The sequence below is a fragment of the Acomys minous genome, assembly GCF_964271855.1.
Source record: "Acomys minous genome assembly, chromosome: 18".
Lineage (NCBI taxonomy): Eukaryota > Metazoa > Chordata > Mammalia > Rodentia > Muridae > Acomys > Acomys minous.
The window spans coordinates 33,571,690-33,587,072 of NC_140501.1; the positions used below are offsets into that span (position 1 = coordinate 33,571,690).

The following is a 15,383-nucleotide window of genomic DNA, read 5'->3' on the forward strand; positions in this document are numbered from 1 at the left end:
ACCTGGCATTATTATCAGGGCCAAGAACCTGTGGAACAGGCTCTAGGGGAGAGCTCTAGGGGAGAACCCAGTACTATTTATTCTGCTAATTGGACATAGTATTAAACTAAGGCTTTTGTTTATTTGTTTGTTTCTTTTGTTTTGTTTTTTAAGATAGGGGTTACTCTGTGTAGCCGTGGCTGTCCTGGACTCACTTTGTAGACTAGGTTGGCCTCGAACTCAGAGCAATCCACCTGCCTCTGCCTCCCAAGTGCTGGGATTAAAGGCATGCACCTCCACATGCAGCTTAAACCAACTCTTAATGAGTTATCATCATGCAAATAGATCAATAAATTTCTCAACCCCATCAGAGAAGTGTCTATTTCCAATACATTACACAGAGACCCACAGCAATCAAGGTGCAGAGAATATGAGACGATATAGACTGTTGGGCCTTAAACAGAACATCTATATCACAAGCCCTGCTCCCAAGCTCTAGGGACGACGATGATGGCAAAGAGGGCACAAAGACTGGAAAAGCCAAAGGAGGTAGATAACTCCAGGGAAACAGTGTTGCCTGGATACAGCAGGGCAGCTGTAGGTACAAATTCAGAGAAGTTGAGACAGTATGCACAACACCTGTACAGAATCAGAAAAGACAAAATTCTAACATGGAGAGGGCAGATGGGCATGAAGTCCACCCTTAGCAAAGGAGCTATTGGCAGTTGACTGTAGTTAGAAAAAAGAAAGTCAGCTATCTTTAAGGGCACAGGCTCTGGTGGGTAGACCACTCTTCACTAAAGGCCACACATCCAAGAACATATGGGTAGCATAAAGTGTACGTTACGGGTTTAAATAAAACCTAAAAGGAACAAAGTTGGATGGGTAGAGAAGAGGGAATGGATGTGGGAGGGGCCGGAGGAAGAGTGAATATGATCAAAATGCACTAAAATATTCTCAAAGAACCAGAAAAAGAGGAAGAAATAAATATATGAAATCTAACTGAACAGCAGAACTAAACAGTGGCATTTCTGTTACTATTTTCTTTTTCTCAAAAATCTCTCTTGATAGTAGGGCACAGTAGCACATGCTTGTAATCTCATCAGTTAGGGAGGCAGAGGCAGGTGGATTGCTCTAGTTCGAGGCCAATCTGGTCTACAAAGTGAGTCCAGGACAGCCAAGGCTACACAGAGAAACCTTATCTCAAAAATAAATAAATAAATTTTAAAAAGAAAGAAAATCTCATGATAATTTAGTTTTACTATAGACCTCTAATTAGTATATTCAACTAATTCTAATACAAATATTTATTCAAAAGAATTTATTAATCAGTTTCAAAGAAAACTTGATTTAATCTCCCAAGCCCATTTCTAAAGAGTACTTTTATAGTGCTGATTTCTTGCTGACTTGTTAGTTTATTTGTATTGGGAATTTTGGAGGAATAATAATAATAATAATAATAATAATAATAATAATAATAATAATAAATAAATAAAAAGGGGGTAAGGAAAGGTCTCCAGAGAGAATACAAGGCAGGCTATCATAGCAATAAGCAAAGTAAATACAGCAAAAATATTCTGCCAAACACTAAACTATTTTGCACTTTGAAAGTGTATCTTACAGAAAGATATTCTGCAGGCTGTATTCTGCACACTACCAAAAGAAAACCATAAACACCAAGCCAGCCACAAACCCTTTATCTACAAAGGTGCTCTGCCTGCAAGATAAGCTAGTTCAATGGTGGCCAAACATTTATGGGAGTAACCATAATTAAGTCCCTGTTCAGCCATCATCGGAGAAGGTTCCTCCTACAACAAATGAGAACAAATAGAGAGACCCACAGCCATACATTACACACTGAGACACCTTGGAGCGCTCAGCCCTAAATGGGATGTCTCCATCAAATCTCTCCCCCTCAGAACTCAATGGAAGAGGAGGAGGAACAAATTAAAGAGCCAGAGGGGATAGATGACAACAAGAAAACAAGTCTCTCTAAATCAACATGAGCAAAGCTCGTATGCCATGAATTCAGAGAGTGAAGCAGCATGCACAGGTCTGCACTAGGTCCTCTGTGTCTACGTTATGGCTTCTAGTTTAGAGTGTTATGGGACTCCTGAACAAATGGGTCTCTAATTCTTTGTCTTCTCTTGGGCTTTTTTCCTTTTGTTGGTTTGTCCTGCCCAACTTCAATTTCATAGCTTTTGTTTTATCTCACTATATTTTGCTTTGTTATATTTTAATACTATCTCTTAGAAGTCTGTTCGCTTCCAGTGAGAGAAAGAAAGGGAGTGGATCTGGAAGGGAGGAGAGGTGGGCACAGCTGGGAGCAGGAGAGAGAAGAGAAGCTATAATCAGGGTGTATTATATGAGAAAAGAATCTATTTCCAGTAGAAGGAATAATAAGAAAGTATATGTCTTAGATGCATAGAAACCTGTAGCTACATGTATTTTATTAAAGCATCACCGATAACAATAAACAATTCCATTTATACATGAAAACTATTGCAATAAGGTTAAAAAAAAAAAAAAAAAAGAAAACATGCCAAAGCAGGACTAATTCAAAAGTAGCTAATATAACGGCGGGTAAGCTTCATAATCGCTAATATGAGCTAATATTAATTCATAACTAAAAGTGCAAAGAGTTACAAAATCCTAAAGACATCTCCTAAACCTACTGTCTGGTGTATCACACTAGGTATCTTCTGTGAGGCTTGTAATCTATATACATACCCTTACTTAGTCATCTATTTGTCGGTTTTGAAATGCTCTTATGTAGAAGGGCTAGCTTCAAAGTTGATATATAGCTGAGGCTAGCCCTTAACTCCTCCTCCTCCTGCCCCTACCTCCCATGTCCTGTGACTGCATACATGTACCCAACTAACATTCATAATCCCTACTCATCAGCAAATATACTATCTTTCATTTACTGATGTGAAATCTGATATGAAGTAGGAAGGCTTCGCAAGCTGAAGAGCCACTTATAAGCATGCGATTATCACTTTAACTTTTATAAATATCAAATAAATTAAGTCAAATAGTATAAAAGACCCCTCAAAAGTAAGGCTTTCTCTATTCCTACCAATTTACTCAAATTTAGCGTAATTCAAAGGTCATCACTGTTTCAAAAGTTCTATGTTTCCAGGTAGAATAGAACAGCTTCAAGCGGGAGCCACAGATCAAACAATGCCAAACAACAAACTCTCCTAACTCTGGGTGATGGAACAGGTACAGAATCCGGGGGGGAGCACAAAATCTTAGAACAACCTCACACTCCCTCGCAGTTGTACAATTTGCAAGACACAGATTTATGACACACTGGAAATATTTTAAGTTGACAACTTAACAATCACTGAGCTAGGTCACAGTTCTTATAATGTCTCTCAGCTGGACATGAGATTAAAATTCTTAGAAACAAAGGATGTGACACGTGTCATCCCCCCATCAAAGAACAAACTCTGTGGCTCTCCTCTGTCCTTCCCTTTTCTGAGAGTACTTCCTTTTGTAACTGAGATATGACAGCTACTTGGCTTTGCCATGCAAACAATTACAATATTCTTGACTTTCATGTGCCAAAGAATCACCAAGGGAGCCCTGTTAAACTGCAGAAGACAACTGAGCACGTATCTGGAGTCTACGACAGACAGACTGCCAAGTGAAACCAGACACTACTGTGTGCCTCACATGTGGAACCAACAAGGTGACCAAAGCACAACGCAGAACTGTCCCAGAACGCCGGACTGTTTTAAGACACAGAGGAAAATGGCTGGAATTTAGACCTCTATACCATGAAAGCTCTGCTGAGCCCTAAGCCTAAGCCTAACTAAAGTAGGCTGCTGCTTTTAAACATGAGAAGTGTGTGCCACAGTCCAGTTCTGCATATTCATTAACACCAATGTAAATATTTTTCACACATATATTCATGTAAGTATAAATTTATTCATGTAAGGATAAACAAAACTCAAAGCTCTCTTGCCCTTTTAAGAGAGCCAGACTTTCTTCAGTGTGCAAACTGTGATTTGTGTCATGGTCATTTACATATTAAGTGTATCTCATTATTCCACACCTGTTAACATATATTTGACATTGTACTCTCTTCCATTATAGCAAATAAGTCCGACTTTAAATTCTCAATTTCTTAAGATGAAATTATATAAAGATCTCTTTCTTTAAACCATCTCGGCAAAATCTTCACAATTGCTAGAAAATGTAGTGAGTACCACACTGGTCACTGAAAGACAGATAAAAATGTTGTATTCATCGACCATGTCAAATGTTATCTGGGTGATAGTACACACCGATGATCCCAGCACTCACAGAGGCAGGCTGTACCTCTGAGTTTGAGGCCTGCATGGCCTACAGAGAGAGTTCCAGAACAGCCAGAGCTACATGAAGAAACCTTATCTTGAAAAACAAACAAACAAACAACAACAAAAACCCACAAAGCCAATTGTTATTTTAGGTGGCTACTTTGCACCAACTATGTAGGCATGGACAGAAAAACAACTACTAAAATTTTTTTCTTGTCTTTTTTTTTCTTTTATTAATTTATTCATATTACATCTCGATTGTTAGCCCTTCCCCTGTTTCCTCCCATTCTTCCCTCCCTCCCACTTCCCCCCTTCTCCCCTCCCCTATGTCTGAGATTGAGGGAGACATCCTCCCCCTATATATGCTCTTAGAATATCGAGTCTCTTCTTGGTAACTTGCTATCCTTCCTCTGAGTGCCGCCAGGCCTCCCCATCCAGGGGACGTGGTCAGAAAAGGGGCACCAGAGTTCGTGTGAGAGTCAGATCTCACTCTCCAGTCAACGGTGGAGAATATCATGTTCGTCGGCTAGGTCTTGGTAGGGGTTCGAAGTTTGCTGCCTATATTCTCCTTGGCTGGTGCCTTAGTTCTTGTAGGTTTCCAGGACCCTGTGGGTCCTACTATTTCCCCATTCTTCCATGCTACTCTCACCTAAAGTCTCAATAGGATGTCCTCTCCTCTGACCCACTTTCTTGGTAAGTAAAGTTTTTCATGGTACGTATCCCTTGGACTAGTGTTTTGATATAAGTGAGTATATACCATTTGTCTCTTTTTGCTTCTGGGTGAACTCACTCACCCCACTTTCACTCAAGGATAGGTCTTTGATTCAAAAACTAAGCTGGGAAATAACCTCATTAACCAATGTCATGAATCAAATGGATCTAACAGATATCTACAGAACTTTCCATCCAAATGCAAAAAATTATACCTTTTTCTCAGCACCCCATGGATCGTTCTCTAAAATTGATCACATAGTTGGTCACGAAGCAAACCTCAACAGATACAAGAAGATTGAAATAATACCTTGTATCTTATCAGATCACCATGGTCTAAGGCTGGACTTCAACAACAACAGAAATAACAAAAAGCATACTAACATGTGGAAACAACTACTAAAATTTTACAGTATCCATACAGCCATAATGTCTTTAACATTTGTATTTGAAAACCTCTAATATAAATCAATTTTGAATTATCAAAGAAACAATAAAGACTTCTGATGGATTTGTGATTAAATGAAAACAGACAAAAATGGTTTTAAAAAAAAATACAGCCAGAAAAGGTAAGCAGGAAAATTGCCAACAGCAACCAAAACAAAGGAAAAACTCTATCCTTATCTTCATCAACTTCAAAATGCTGCAACTAAAGATGATTCAGACAACCTGAGTACTAACCCTACCCCATCCCACCCCAAGTGAAACATAGGAAAAAGTAGTCAAACCAACACGATCCTGCGGAAAGCTCATTTGCGAGGCTTTGAATATGCTTTCTCCCATTCAAACCTCATGTTAGAGCTTGATCTGCATTCTGAAGTATTGGAGGATGGGCCCTTATATGGTGTTGAGGAAAAGCACCTGTGGAAGGGGGCTAGCGTAGCTAAGGTTATCAGAGCAGAAACCTCCATGATTACCAGCAGTTTTCTAAGACAAAGAAAGAGACATGAACACATACATGGCTGCGCTTCCTGCTACTGCCTTGTGACAGCCTGAACCACCTCAGGGCTGCCATGGGCAAGACAGTCACCGGCGCTGCTAACAGGAGTCCTGGGAACTAAACAGAGAGAAGCCTACTGCACATGCTTCCTGCCCTAACCAGCAACAGATGAAGAGTGTTTTCTGTTCCTCACGACTGACAGTTAACAAGAGAACAGCCTATACGTGATTCTTTCCTTTCAGGAGTTTATAAGATTGTAATTTATAATTATAAACTATAAATTTTCTAAGGAAAGTCAAACTTTACTTAGATATTCAATATTTAATGTTTGATATTAGGCTAAATCTCCTGTAAAGAAAAAACTGCGGAAACTTCTCAGTAGTTGAATGCAGCTTCTCACTCAAGAGGCTGGTTCTCAGATCGGTATTGTCCAACAGAAACAACAGTTTAAAGCTGTGCATGCACCTGTGTCTGTGTGTGGATTGTGCGCTTGGGAGCAGGTGCCCCCAGGGGCCAGAGCCATCCCATCCTCTGGATGGACGAGACAGTATGCAAGCAGTTGTATACCTGCTGTAAGTACTACAAGGTCAATTCAGGTCCTGTTCAAGAGCAGTACGTGTTCCTAGCCACTTAGCCATCCTCCAGCCCCTCTAGCAGTCCCATTTTAAAATGAATAGAAATAGAAAAAACTAACTTCCTATATTTAATACAATATATTGAAACAATATAAACAATAGAGCAATATATTGAAAATATTATTTCAATATATAAACAATAGAATATTGTAAAATTTACGTTTTTACTCTAACTTTTCCAAAGTCACTACACATCTTACAGCACATTTGAACTTAGAGTAGACACATCTTAAGTGCTCAGTAGCTACATATGGCCATCGCCTACACTAAAACGTCCCCCAGAGGCTTTCATATTGAAGACTCAGAATCCAAAGCAGCCGTGTTTGAGATGAGGTCTTTGAGAAGTAAATGAGTGATGGGGCCTCTCATCTCATCAGTGCACTATCTACTGGTGAGGTCATAATCAAATGAACTATTAGACAGTGAAAGTAGCAGAAACCATAGCAGGGCCCAATAAGGGGAAGTAAGTTAATAAAAATGTGCCTTAGAATGATATAGCTTGTTCCTAGATTGGTTTCTTCCCTCCCTTTCCCCCACCCCTACCCTTACCCCTCTGTCAGAGTACAGTCAACTAGCCATGCTTGAATGCATGAGTCAAAGTAAGTCTTTCCTCCTTTAAATTACCTGTTGGGTACTCTGTCTACCCAGCTGACTAACCCAGTGTTAACAGCTACTTCACTGGTCGCGAGTGGCTTCACTCTCTAGTCTGGTCTTCAGTCCTAAGAACGCAATTACTATTTTCTAACACCTAGCAAACACCTGATTCAGATGACACAAAGGCATCCCACAAGTCAAATAATATTTTATTTTAGCTCATGACCCAACCACTTGCAAAATACGGTAATATTCTAATAATCCTCATTTTAAAAAAAAATTATCACTGAGCCATGTGTGTAAGCCTGAAAACTAGAAATCATTCCTTACCACTTCCTTTGTCACACTTTTTAACAGCTGTTACGGAATAGCATAAAATTCCTAATACCCTTTTTATTAACTCTTCAAGCCCTGAAATGTTCTGTTTAATTCACAAATATCTCTGAAAGCAATCTCCTGTACTCCCTCTCCACCACCACCCATTCCTGCCCAGCTCCAGCTACTACAGAACTAGGATAGCAGAATCCAAATTGTTATGGTACGCTTACCTTAGCCCCCACCCCTGCTTAAAACTCAACTTCTTTCTAGTAACTACAAAGTAAAGTAAAAAGTACTGCCTGCCACAACGCAATTTTCAATAATTGTTTGTTAATAGACAAAGTGATGGGTCTACCCGCTTTTCCCTAGACAAAAATTAGGCACGGTGCTAGACAGGATGCACACAAGCAATGCGAATATATTGGAAATTTCTCCAGGCTTCCAAGTCTGGGTTAATTGCTTTCAGATGTGTCTCAACACCACCCTGCAAGAAAAACAACAGTGCAGAACATGCTTAAATTCTGCCTGTCATTACATCACTACACTCCAAAACAAACACAGTATCTTGCAGACGGGAAACATAAATATTTACTTCAGTACATACATTATTGCTGGGGCTACATTTCTTTATATTGATTTCTATGTAAAGATAGCATACACCCAATACCACTATACTGAGAGCACCTTAAAAACCACAGAAACTGCAATGCATGTAAAAAGGGCCTATACACGCAGACATGAGTTCTCGTTCTCTCCCCCCCCCCCCGTGCCTCCCCCCCCACCTCCCTCCCTCCCAGGACAGGTGGACCCTACTAAGGTTACAGTCCATCCGAGCAGTGAGTCCTCCCCTTCCCACCATCATGCCTCTCCTCTCTGCTCCCTACATCTTTGACTGACAACTTATGTCACAGTATGACATATTTCTTTTCCCCTTTTTGTGCTTTCCTTCATGGTGCTATGGTTCCACAAGTATCTCAAATTTTTATATCAAACGTTTTCTGTTGCTGTTACAATAGTCTACTATTTATTGTACAAATCATGTAAAAAAAAAGTGTATGTCAGCTGCCTACACACTGCAGATCTTAAGAAGTTTTCAACTGACAGAACTTACATGTAATAGAAATCATCAAAATGCCAATATTCTTCTTTTGTCAGAACGAAAAAACATAAGCTAAAGTAAGCTGATGTGCTATTTTTATGATTCTTGAACTGTTACTATGCAGTTTTTAGTTGATTTAGCAAATGCTGCTGTATGAAAGAAAGAAATTTATTTTCAACCTGCTGAGGCAGCAAGTTTCTTTATAGACCTTCTTCATGCTTGAGGCAGTCAAGCCTCCAGGCAGCTGCAACTAGATTTATAGGTTAGTCACCAAAAAATGACTGGGAACAGCTCCTTATAATCGGAGCACTCTGATGAAATGCCCAGTTTACACTATCAAGAGAAGCAGCAAGGGATATGCCACACACTCTAAGACAGAAAGTTAAAAAAGGCACACTACTTTTCAACATTTAACTCAGCAAGTAATGTAAACTAGAGGGAGGTTATCAACGTGCATTAAGGTGGGAAATATTGTACAACAGCAGGTGATTCCAAGCTGAGTATAGGGCAGGCATTTAATCCCAGCACTTGAAAGATGAGGCAGAGGCCGAGGCAGACAAGATGTCTGTGAGTTCAAATCAAGTCAGATCTACATAGCAAGTTCTAGGCTAGCAGCCAGAGCTACATAGTGAGAACCTGTCTAAAAATAATGGTAATAAATAAAGGTGTTTCCAATAAGCCTTCCTGAAACACTCGGCCCCACCCCCACCCCTGCCCGCCTCGCCACAAACACACACACAAAGTGGCTGGTTTCTTCTAATGTTCTTCAGCATCTAAAAGATGTTATGATTGTGATCCTTCCCAAAAAAGTACAAGAATATTTTTATCAAATTGGTAATGAAAATACACTTCATGAGCCAGGTATGGTGGCACACCTTTAAGCTCAGGGCTAAAGAGGCTGACACAGGTGGAGCTCTGGACGTTCAAGTCTAGCCTGCTGATCTACATAGTGAGTTATAGGATAGCCAGGATAGCCATAGCTAGAGACTCTGTTGAGGGGCTATGGGGGGGGGGATACATTTCACAATTTCACAAAGAAAAATTAGTATGCACTTAATGTGTAACTTCACCACTAAATATAAAAAGCTTCATATAGTGGTGTACATCTGTAACTGGTTGTAATACCAGCACTAGGACAGCTGAAGCCAATTCCCAGTTCAAGACGAGCTTAGAATACACAGTGAGGCCATGTGTCAAGAAAAAAGGAAGATGGAAGACGAGGGAAGGAGGAGGAGGAACAATACTGTGTACAAGTATACCTGTGCAACAGTTGCTACAGAGTAACATGGATGAATAAAAATCCCTAATATCCTTTCTATAAACTTACTACGCAACCACTAGCACTGATATGGTTATACTGGTGCTACTACCAAAGGTTCTATCTGTGCTGTAAAACACGCTCATTCACCAGCAGTCTCCTGGGGAATAGTGTGAGAAAACTGAGACCAACCGAACAAGCAAAGCACAGAGGGTGGGCTGAAGAATGACAACCACACTCTTTATTGTGATAATTAATAAGGCTATTAAGAAGCTTCTGGGTGGTGGGACATAAAAGTGGGGAATGTTAAATCCCAGCATTATGTCTGAAAGTTGCTCCACTTCTTCACCTGAGGCAAGATGTACAGGAAGGGTAAAGGCTCCCTTTGTAAGCTGCTCTGCACTGAGTCCATTTTCAGCACTATTTTGCCTACCATTGCTCTCCTCCAGCACCACAGCTGACTACAACAGATAAGCTGCAGTTTCTTAGTTGTTGAAAGGTGACACAAATGGAGTTACCAATGTACTTGGGACAGAAGATACCAGTGTGGTGGCAGTAGGCAAAGTGAGATAAGCCAAAGGAAAGGTGGGAATCTAGGGGGTAACGGTTTGACATCATGCTCTACCCCTCCATTTTATCAAAATTAAAACAAACAAACACCACAGGGAATACTGAGGTTAAATCATCAATGTTCTGGGTTTCAAAAATGCATATTTTTAATAATATGAAAACATAGTTTGTTTTTTTTGTTTTGTTTTGTTTCAGACAAGCTATTTCTTTATAGCCCAGGCTGGCCCGGAATCTTCCAGCTCCATTCAGGGACTACAGCAGTGAGTCACCACACTCAGCCTAAAAAAATACCATTCCTAATGCTACCTTAGAGAACTTCAACCCTAAACTGCTGAAGAAAACAAAATACAAAACAAAACAAAAAATATAGTGATTTGTTTTTTCAGAAATTCTTTTAAGACTTCAAAACTTAGGTCTAGGTGATACAGCGTAAATGATTTCTTTCATTATGACATAACCACCCCTCAGACTAAGCTTCTTTCCCCCCTCAAAAAACAGTACACAATTCCACCACCACCCCACCCCCTCGGGACAGGACTTCACTGTGTAGCCTTGGTTGTCCTTGAACTCACCCTATAAACCATGCTACCTGGCTAAAAAATCCATTTTTAAATGTAGGGTTTAATCCTGGTTTTGTTTGTTGGCTTGGGTTTTTTTTTCTGAGACGGTCTAATATGAAGCCCAGGCTGGGATTACAAGCATACACCAGCAAAGCTAGCTTGTTATTTTTAACCAACCATTTAAATGAGAAGTGGTCACCACAACTCACTACAAATAAGTACTGAATTTCTGAATATGTGAACTCTATTCTTGGTCCCACTACTTAGAACTGAGCAAACTATTACTCTCAATGATTTGTTTTTTCCTCACTCTCACACTAGAGATAAATTACACAGTATTAAGTCTAGAGACAATATGGTGTCACAAACATAAATTCAAAGATTACATTCTCCTGACATATTTAAAAAGAAGAGGGGGGGAATGAAGGAACCGGAGAGGGAGGTACAAAATGGCTCAGATAAGAGAACTGAATTTGGATTCCCCCATCACCCCCGTAAAAAGCTAGGTGTGGCCCCACTTGAGACAGGATGACCACAGAGGCTTGCTGGGGAAGTCTATCAAAAACTAAGCAGCAGGCTCCAGATTCTATGAGAAACTCTCTATCAAAGGAATATAGCAGAGTATGATGGGGCAAGATACCCAGTCTCTTCTTCTGGTATTCATATACACATATGTGTGCATATACCACAGGCAAAAATATTAAAAAAAATAAAAAAGATTCAAAGACAAAATGTGAGTGTAGAAATAGACAACCCCTTTCAGATGAACAAGGAAAAACAAGACGCAATCAATACTGTTCCTTATACAATTATATAGCCAAATCCCGTCTATGAAGTTATTTTATGCATGGAAGTAAGCATTACAAGGGTCCGGGGTGCCATTTTAGATATTTAAACGAAGTACTTAACTGCAGAAATCCCTAAAACATTTAAACTGAAGTCCATGAAACTTAATCCTCCCTGCTACAAGCCAGGGGTGTGGGGTGGGTGCGGCATGAAACTGCTTAACTTATATTTTAAAGCCCTGAGTTTGGCAAAGATATTACTGAACATCTGTGACTTTAAAAAAAAATACAATTCTATAAGTTTCAACAATAAATCTGTCTACTGCACCCCCCTAAAGATCACACTATCAGCATAAGCCATTTACTAGTACTTCCGTAACTTACTATTTTACATAGTGATAAACCAGATTAATAACAGTGTAGATGTTTTAGCATTTCATTTTAAGATCTACAGCTACTTTAGCACACAACATACTTGAGTTCAAAAATGCTTTGTTGGTGTCAACAACCCCAGAGCAAGGGGAAATCGGGATGTCACAACTCTGAGTTGTTCAAAGCTGTTCTCCAGTCTAAACTTTTCCTCTAAGCACTCTTGTCCTTTGAAATTCTGACTGTAATCTGGGAAGTCTCTAATTAAAGGCCCAGTACAAGCCACACCATTAGAGAGAGACCATGCCTTCCTTGGCACAAACTAGGACTGGTGAACATGGGTCAGGAACTACAGGAAATTTCTACCAGCCTTAGAGATCTAAGAACTTTAATGATCACTGCCTTTATTTATCTGGGCTCTTCAGAAGCAAAACTGGTGGGGGGGAAAAAAACAAGTAAAGCTAACTTGCAATACAAAGTGGCAAATGTTAAAATGTAATATCGCTGGAGATTTGTAACAATCTCAAAAAGCAGAAAACCACTCAGACTGGCACTTCTGACTGACAAGGCCATTCCAAGGTCAACTCTTTTGACTTAATAAGACCCAAGGATGTGGTATATTTCTGGGTATCACAGGAAAAAAAAAATATGGTTCTCTGCCCTTCAAGAATCCAAACACGACAAATTTAGAATAATCTGAGATGCCAATAACATAACAAACCTTCCTAGAGGATATGGTGTTCTACAATGCATTTTGTCAAAAAGCAGCATTTGTAAATAAAGGAGTATCACTAGTTTATAAGACTGGGGCTCAGTTCAATGAAGAATGGAGTAAATTCAAATAGACGCAAAGTCTGGAGCAACCCACACTTGCAATTCCATCATGAGTTCAAGGCCAGGGTGGGCTACATAAACTGAAATGAAAGATTGACTTACGATTATTCTGGACAGTCTTGTTAAAAAAAAAAAAATCAAGAAAATGAAAGGTGGCATTCCAGTAAAAGAACAAAATAAAACTAAATAAGGTGAAATGTTTAACTTACAATTTGTTGTATAAGTGATGGGGGATGAAGAGGTCTGTACTTTATTAGATGATAAAGAGGAGAGGGGGGGGATAAGCAAATTAAGTGGTAAACACACAGGCCAGGACCAGCTTTGTTAAGTCAACATTTATTTCAACCACTTTCTAGCCATGTCATGGAGAAAGTTACTTAACAATTCCTTCTCTTCATCTTCAAACTTGTGAAGGTAGGAAAAAGGAAAATAGAAAAAAAAAAAAAAAGCCTGTCAAGTCAGTAGCAAAATCTTCACAGCACAGGTGTTAACTATACTGCCCAGTTGATGAAAACTTTTATGACTCAAGTCAAATTCCAATCCTTTAGTGACTTCTTGGTTTGAATCCTCAGACATCTTCCTACTTCCAAGAACCATGGAGATCTAGAGTCCTATCTCCAAAACAATAGGCACTTTTCTAACTCTTGTTACCTACAAAGCCTTTCTTCACCATCTGTCAGAGCCCACTTCTCTAGGAAAGTAACCCTCAAGTCATTAAGTGCTCTCTCTGTCTGTTCTTTACAGTTCACTAACACTGCAGTAGTTTCCTTAATGCTTCTCCTAAAGTGTAGTTTCAGAAAGCTAGGACAAATCATTTGTTTCATTCTACCCATCAGCACAGAAGGTACCTATGCCAGGCTGGGAAAAGCGACGCTGAATTAAACAGGATGTTTTACAACTGTCATGGCTGCAATTCCAGAAACTGCTTAATTTCTAATGGTATTTTTAATTGCTTTCAGATCCCCAAAATTCACGACACGAAACGTCCTTTAGAAATCGGACCAACGCCATCCTTTCAAGAAAAGTTCCACGGGGCACCCCCCGCCCCCCCGCACGAGCAGCCCGGGCGGTCAGTCTCTGCTTCGCAAGTTGAGCGTGCAAGCGAAGGCAGCGGCGCTCCGGTCGGTCTGCACCGTAGTTTGAAACGGGGGCGGCAGGCCGGCTCCGGCCGCCGCGCGGGGCTGGACTCGGTGCTCCCGCCAACTTCCCGCAGGCCGCCGCCGCCGCCTCTCCGCGTCCGCCGCAGCGAACACCCTCTCGGGGCGGCGGCGCGCCGTGCTCGGCCCCGCGGGTCCTCCCCGGCGGCGCTGCCCGGGGCCTGGCCGCCGCCCGCTCCCGGGCCCGGAGGCCTCGCTCGCTCTCTCCCCGCGGGCCGCCTCTCCGCTCCGGGTCGCAGGCCGCCGCCCCGAGGGGAGCAGGGGGGGAACTCGCCGAGCTCCGCGTGGCGCCGGGGGCGGAGCCGGCCCCGAGGGCCCCCGAGAGGACGCGGGCGGGTGCCGGTGTCCGCCTTCCCCCACCCCGCGTCCCCGGCGCCCCTCTCCCGACCTTCCCCGGGGCTCGACCGGAGCCCACGGTCGGGCGGCCGGCGCGACTCGGCACTTACCAACCCGCCTGGGACAACGCGGCGCCGGGCACCTCGGCCATGGTTTGCAGCTCAGGCCCGGGGACGGCGGGGGTCTGTACTGGGGGTGGGGGACGGGCCTCCTAGTGGAGACCCAGAAAAAGAAAAAGAAGAGGAAAGAGAGAAAAAAAGAAGAAAGAAAAGAAAAAGAAGAAAAAAAGAAAAACTCCTCCGTTCGACTGGGCCACTGGGCATGCTCAGTGCGACGGGCGCTTCCGCGTGCCGGTTCCGCTCGCCGCGTTTTGCGAGCGGCCGCAGGGGCCGGCCCGGGCTTGGGAGCGGCGAGCCGCCAAACGCGGCCTGGGCCCGGGGATCGGACCCGGCGCTGCCGCGGGGACCGCGCTAGGCTGGTGCCCCCACCCCTACCCCCGATCGTGCTGCTTGGTTACTTTGTGAATTGCACGCTAGGGGAGCCGCGCTTCCCGGGGCCGCCTGATGGGGCGGGACACGGACCCCCGCGGCCCGGGCGGCGCCTTGGGGGGTGGGGGGGGGGGGGAATGATGCTACGGCGGCCACGTTTGGGGCGGTGCAGCCCAGCCCATTCTGCACCGGTGTTGATTGTTCTGGTCAGGGTCGCCTCCATTCACTTGGCCTCGTGGCCCGCCGAGACTCAGAAGACAGCATCCCGCTCCCCTCCTGAGTCCCGGCGGGCACATGGGTGAGCGAGGCTAACCCTGCACTTAGGGGAGTTGGCTTTGAAACCAGGCAGTAGTGAGAGGCACAGCTTTTTCTTGTCACCCTCCTATTGGGCGTAGCCCTGCCCCAGCGCGGCCCCGCGACCTTGGCACCGGCACCCAACCAGA

The 15,383-nt window shown here is 42.6% G+C and overlaps 1 protein-coding gene across 2 annotated transcripts in view; it reads right to left on the reverse strand.

Moving 5' to 3' along the window:
- Window positions 1–14,959, reverse strand: part of TDRD3 (tudor domain containing 3) — a 130,528-nt gene extending 115,569 nt beyond the window's left edge. The window contains exon 1 of one of the 2 annotated variants that reach the window (XM_084767881.1): window positions 14,563–14,959. In XM_084767881.1, the coding sequence (XP_084624007.1) occupies window positions 14,563–14,603 (41 nt within the window). In that variant the 5' untranslated portion in view covers window positions 14,604–14,959. The remainder of the gene's footprint in view (window positions 1–14,562) is intronic. The other variant, XM_084767880.1, reaches the window with a different exon arrangement.
- Between the last annotated feature and the right edge of the window lie 424 nt (window positions 14,960–15,383).